The sequence below is a fragment of the Rana temporaria genome, chromosome 6 (genome assembly GCF_905171775.1).
Source record: "Rana temporaria chromosome 6, aRanTem1.1, whole genome shotgun sequence".
NCBI classification, from domain to species: domain Eukaryota; kingdom Metazoa; phylum Chordata; class Amphibia; order Anura; family Ranidae; genus Rana; species Rana temporaria.
The window spans coordinates 2,617,426-2,624,005 of NC_053494.1; the positions used below are offsets into that span (position 1 = coordinate 2,617,426).

The following is a 6,580-nucleotide window of genomic DNA, read 5'->3' on the forward strand; positions in this document are numbered from 1 at the left end:
GTTCAAAAAAGGACCAACAGCCGCCAGTCCTGAAGTGGTGAATTATTTCAGTATAATGGAAATGAGTCAGAGATTGTATTACACGGGATGTTCCGTGCTTTAGATGTCGGCATTGCAATGAAATCCATCCCGGTTATGCAAAGTCAATCATGAGACGGATCTCTGAAGGTTTTTTCCATAATTCCAACTCTAATTCTATCATTCTGTCTGCTATCACTGGACGTGTCCCGTCATCTCTGTTTGGAGATCACACCAAATCTCAACATGATATCTCCGGACTTCATCGCGCTTTTAATCTGTGTGGTCTTGGGACTGGTCTTGGCAATCCCTTCTAACACTTGTATTGTGATGGGCAATCTGGACATCATCAGAAAGAAAGGGAAGTTGAGTCCCTCCGATGTGATCTTTCTGGGGAAGGGAATTGTGAATATTCTCCTCCAGTGTGTGATGAGTCTACAGGCAATGCTCTACGTCTTTTTTTCAAAAATCTTATATATTAGACAAGTTTATGTGTCTATTACTATATCAGTTTGCTTCCTAACATATTACAGCTTCTGGTTGACCTTCTGGCTCTCGGCTCATTACTGTACCAGCATCACCAATCTCAGCTATGGGTTCTTCATCTGGATAAATAGAATTGTGTCCAATTTCCTGAGTCACCTTCTGTTCCTGACAGCACTTGGGATGTTTATTGTGAATGTCCCGGCCATTTGGGCTGTGTATGCAGAAAGCCATATCTATTCTTCTGAGAACAGTACAGAGGACACTGTTGCCAGATTCCATGCCAGTCTTTCCTTTTTTGTGCCAACAAACGCCCTAGGCTGCATCCTTCCATTCTGCCTTAGTCTTCTGTGTCTGGTCCTCACTTTCTCCTTTCTGCTCAGACACGTCTGGAGGGTGAAGAATAACGACTCGGGATCAACACGTCCAAATCTTCAGGCTCATGTCACGGCACTGAGGACAATCTTCTTCTTACTTCTCATGTTCACATTTTTCTGTATATCTCAGGTACTTCTGTATAATCGAAACTCCTCAGAGTTAATGAAAGTAGTCAATTGGAGTTTACGATTATTATCTCCATCGGTGGAGGCCGCCATCATCTTCCAGGCCAGCAACAAGCTGAGAAGGATCATTCTGAGAAGATTCTGGACCAGAATCTGGAGGAACACAGAGACTTAAATTGTAGAGATTCTTTAAAGGGGTTGTAAAGGTTTGTTTTTTATTTTCTAAATAGGTTCCTTTGAGCTTGTGCATTGTTGGTTCACTTACCTTTTCCTTCCATTTCCATTCTAAATGTTTTTTTTTCTTTGTTATCATTGTTTGAATTTATCACTTCCTGTTCCTCCTCAGTAAGGTGTTCAGTAAGCTGTTCTAAATGACTTTTCACTACTCGGATGATGGTGGAAAGCTTACTGTGGAGAAACAGGAAGTGAGAAATTCAGACAAACATTTATAAGGGAAGTGGAAGGAAAAGGTAAGTGAACCAACAATGCACAAGCTTAAAGGACCCTATTTAGAAAATAAAAAACAAACCTTTACAACCCCTTTAACTTGAATTTCAAAATATTCACTATAATCTTTTTGTTATAGAAATCGGTGTTATAAGCCCCATACACACTATCAGTTTTCCTGTCAGTTTTCTCATCAGGTTTACCAAAACCATGTAGTGCAAGGGCCTGCCTGATTGCATACAAATTGAAACTCTTGAGGTTTGACCTCATATTAAATGGTTTTGGTAAACCTGAAGAGAAAACTGTCAGGAAAACTGATAATGTGTATGGGGCTATAGAGATCATCTAAAAGTGTCATATGGAGAGTAGAAGGGTTATTTCTCCTGACACATTTTACTTTTTGTCTGTGTTCCCCTCTTGGAACACCCCCTCTCTGTTTGTCCTGGTTATCATTGCCACTGGGTCCGAAAATTATGAGAAGGTTCAAAATCTGAAGCTGTCACCACAATAGGAATAGAGGAGAAATCTTCTAATGGGGACACCTGTTCTGGTGACAACTCTTGAGGAGGGAATCTCCCTCGTTATGCAAAGATTTCTTCTAATTTCATATTATGTTGTATATGACATGAAAGTAATATGGTCAAAAGGAGTAGACAGAAATCAGCATAAAATTAATTATAGTGAATATGGCAACAACATCCCTAAAAATTGAGAAATTATTTTATGAAGGATATGGGACTTTTAAGGTGCAATATATGAATATTTGCTTGAGTCAATATAAAAAAAAAATATAGAAAACATATTTAAGACAAAATTTAAAAAATACAGAATATAGTTTATTCAAAGTCATGGATGTACACCCACTATCTACTGAATGACAATGAAATACTATAAACATGTACAGTTTTTGAAGACAACCCTGCCAATAGAAAGCCTTGTTTGTCCCTCATTGATATATCATATTTATGGTCATAATAGTCATAGTGCTGAGCCTACATAATGATCAATAAGGGACAAACAGCCACCAGTCCTGAAGTAGTTAAGTACTTTGGTATAAGAGGAATGATGATTGTGTTACACGGTTGTTCCGTACTTTAGATATCGGCATTGAAATTAATTCCATCACATTTATGCAAAGTCAATCATGAGACGGATCTCTGAAGACTTTTTCCATAATTCCAACTCTAATTCTATCATTCTGTCTGCTATCACTGGACGTGTCCTGTCATCTCTGTCCGGAGATCACACCAAACCTCAACATGATGTCTCTGTTCTTCTTATCCATTTTAGTCTTGGCAGTCTTGGGACTGGTCTTGGCAATCTCTTCTAACACTTGTATTGTGATGGGTAATCTGGACATCATCAGAAAAAAAGGGAAGTTGAGTTCCACCGATGTGATCTTTCTGGGGAAGGGAATTGTGAATATTCTCCTCCAGTGTTTGATGAGTCTACGGGGAATGCTCTATATCTTGTCTCTGGAAATATTACACATTATGCAAGTATATGTGTCTTTGAATGCATCAGGTTACTTTCTAACATATTACAGCTTCTGGGTGACCTTCTGGCTCTCGGCTCATTACTGTACCAGCATCATCAATCTCAGCTATGGGTTCTTCATCTGGATAAAGAGAATTGTATCCAACTTCCTGAATCACCTTCTATTCCTGACAGCACTTGGGATGTTCATTGTGAGTGTCCTGGCCATTTGGGCTGTCCATGCAGAAAGCTCTATCTATTCTTCTGAGAACAGTACAGAAGGCTCTGTTATCAGGTTCCATGTCAGTCTTTCCTATTTTGTGCCCACAAACACCCTAGGCTGTGTTGTACCATTCTGCCTCAATCTTCTGTGTCTGGTCCTCACTTCCTCCTTTCTTCTCAGACACGTCTGGAGGGTGAAGAATAACGACTCGGGATCAACACGTCCAAATCTTCAGGCTCATGTCACGGGACTGAGGACAATCTTCTTCTTACTTCTCGTTTTCACATCCTGCTGCATATCTCATGTACATGAGATTTCTCAGGGTTCACACAGTTACTGAAAATTGTCAATTTGAATTTACGATTTTTGACTCCATTGGTGGAGGCCGCCATCATCTTCCAGGCCAGCAACAAGTTGAGAAGGATCATTCTGAGGAGATTCTAGAGATTCTGGACCAGAAGCCAGAGGAACACAGAGACTTAAATTGTAGAGATTCTTTAACTTGAATTTCTAAATATTCGCTATAAACTTTTTATTAAAGAAATCGGTGTGATGGAGATCATCTAAAAGTGTCAGATTGAGTCTGACCCCAATTTTTTTAAATCCGAAATAATAACTAACTAATAATTAATTAACCATTACTAACTATTAAATTATAGGTGATGGAATTTCCTTTTAAATTTGGCTGTTAGAAAAGTTAACAAAAACGAATCTATCCGAAGTTACAAATTTTCCGAAATAATTAATTCCGTATCTAAATGAATGGGCGTAACAAATTAATAATAATAAATAACAATAATAATAACAACGTTTTATTATTCTTAATATTAGTTCATTCCATTCCATTTGTTTAGATGCGGCATTCATTATTTCAGGATAATTGGTAATTTCAGATAAATTCATATTCGTTACGTTAACTAAGAGCCAAATTTGAAAGGACTTTCCAATATGTATAATTTAATAGTTAGTTAGCTATTATTTCAAATTGTGCCTTTTTGTTCTTTCAAATTTTCTCATTTCCTTTCTTATTTTCGTATTTTCGAATTTCTGAATTATTGAATTTCTGTATTTTCAAATTTATGAATTTTTTAATTTACGAATTTACAATCTTTCAACTTTACGACTTTACAAATTTTCAAATTTACGAATTTACAAAATGTCAATCATAACGAATGACCCAAACAACCAAAAAAAAGGAATTAAATGAAAAAGAACACATTTGTTTGACAGTGCACATGTCTACTACAGGGCAGGAGGTGTTGAGGGACCGAGATCAATGACAACTTATATAAACAAAGGGGTAAAGTCTCTCAGGTGACATCATTGACCATATATGGACATGACATGACCAATGGAGTCAGAATTTTTATTTTAAATTTGATTCTTTTTTTTTTAATAGTCAACTGTGGAACTGGATTTTTCCTAAATTTGCTTTAAAAAGGACTAAGAAAATAATTTGATTAAATGAAACATATAAAACAGTTATTTTTAAGACAACCCTGCCAATAGGACGTCTTGTTTGTCCCTCATTGATATATCATATTTTCGGTCATAATAGTTATAGTGCTGAGCCTACATAATGATCAATAAGGGACAAACATTCACCAGTCCTGAAGTAGTTACTTTGGTATAAGAAGAATGATGATTGTATTACACGGGATGTTCTGTGCTTTACATGTCGGCGTTGAAATGAAATCCATCCCCGTTATGCAAAGTCAATCATGAGACGGATCTCTGAAGACTATTTACAAAATTCCAGTTCTAATTAAATCATTCTGTCTGCTATCACTGGACGTGTCCCGTCATCTCTGTCCGGAGATCACACCAAACCTCAACATGATGTCTCCATACTCCATCTCTCTTTTAATCTTTTCAGTCATGGGACTGGTCTTGGCAATCCCTTCTAACACTTGTATTGTGATGGTTAACCTGGACATCATCATAAAGAAAGGGAAGTTGAGTCCCTCCGATGTGATCTTTCTGGCTAAGGGAATTGTGAATATTATCTTCCAGTGTGTGATGAGTCTACAGGCAATACTCTATGTCTTTTCTCTGGAAATATTATGCATTATGCAAGTATATGTGTCTTTGAATGCATCAGTTTACTTCCTAACATATTACAGCTTCTGGTTGACCTTCTGGCTCTCGGCTCATTACTGTACCAGCATCACCAATCTCAGCTATGGGTTCTTCATCTGGATAAAGAGAATTGTGTCCAATTTCCTGAGTCACCTTCTATTCCTGACAGCACTTGGGGTGTTCATTGTGAGTGTCCCGGCCATTTGGGCTGTCCATGCAGAAAGCTCTATCTATTCTTCTGAGAACAGTACAGAAGAATCTGTTATCAGGTTCCATGTCAGTCTTTCCTATTTTGTGCCTACAAATGCCCTAGGCTGCGTTGTACCATTCTGCCTCAATCTTCTGTGTCTGGTCCTCACTTTCTCCTTTCTGCTCAGACACGTCTGGAGGGTGAAGAATAACGACTCGGGATCAACATGTCCAAATCTTCAGGCTCATGTCACGGCACTGAGGACAATCTTCTTCTTATTTCTTGTTTTCCTATTCTGCTGCATAGCTCATGTACTTATGTATATTCGAAATTTCTTAGGGTTCACACAGTTACTGACAATAGTCAATTGGAATTTACAATTATTATCTCCATCGGTGGAGGCCGCCATCATCTTCCAGGCCAGCAACAAGCTGAGAAGAATCATTCTGAGAAGATTCTGGACCAGAAGCCGAAGGAACAAAGAGACTTAAATTGTATTGATTCTTTAACTTGAATTTCTAAATATTCACTATAACCTTTTTATTATAGAAATTGGTGTGATAGAGATCATCTAAAAGTGTCAGAGGGAGTGTAGAAGGGTGATATCTACTGTCACATTTTATTTTTTGTCTGTGTTCCCCTCTTGGGACATCCCCCCTCTCTGTTTGTTCTGGTTATCATTGACAATGGGGCTGAAGTTTTGAGAAGATACATATAAGGCCGGGTACTAACAAGCAAACATGTACGATGAAACCGGTCCGTCGGACCATTTTCACCGTACATGTCTGCCAGAGGGCTTCTGTACGATGGCTGTACTAACCATCGTACAGAAGTCCGCGCGTAAACAATACGCGGGGCATGTCCGCGTCGTCGCCGCGACGATGACGCGGTGATGACGCGGCGACGTGGGCGGGCCTGCCATTTAAAGGCTTCCAGGCATGCGTCGAAGTCATGCGAGGGACGGCGGGCGCTCGGACATGTACGGTAGGTCTGTACTGATGACCGTACATGTCCGAGCGGGCAGGATTCCAGCGGACGGTTTTAAAACACGTCCAGGAATATTTGTCTGCTGGGAAAAGGCCCGGCGGGCAAATGTTAGCTGGAATTCGGCCCGCTCGCGCCTACACACGACCGAACATGTATGCTGAAACTGGTCCGCGG

At 39.2% G+C, this 6,580-nt stretch overlaps 3 protein-coding genes across 3 annotated transcripts; all 3 read left to right on the forward strand.

The window, feature by feature from the left end:
• The first annotated feature begins 264 nt into the window (after window positions 1-264).
• LOC120942794 (taste receptor type 2 member 40-like) lies at window positions 265-1,179 on the forward strand. The gene has a single exon (XM_040355720.1). It carries the CDS (start codon window positions 265-267, stop codon window positions 1,177-1,179), a length of 915 nt encoding a protein of 304 aa, XP_040211654.1.
• Window positions 1,180-2,710: 1,531 nt separating this feature from the next.
• LOC120942795 (taste receptor type 2 member 40-like) lies at window positions 2,711-3,490 on the forward strand. The gene has a single exon (XM_040355721.1). It carries the CDS (start codon window positions 2,711-2,713, stop codon window positions 3,488-3,490), a length of 780 nt encoding a protein of 259 aa, XP_040211655.1.
• Window positions 3,491-4,683: 1,193 nt separating this feature from the next.
• LOC120942796 (taste receptor type 2 member 40-like) lies at window positions 4,684-5,910 on the forward strand. Its single transcript, XM_040355722.1, has one exon. The coding sequence runs from the start codon at window positions 4,987-4,989 to the stop codon at window positions 5,908-5,910; it is 924 nt and encodes a 307-aa protein (XP_040211656.1). The 5' UTR covers window positions 4,684-4,986.
• Window positions 5,911-6,580: the final 670 nt, after the last annotated feature.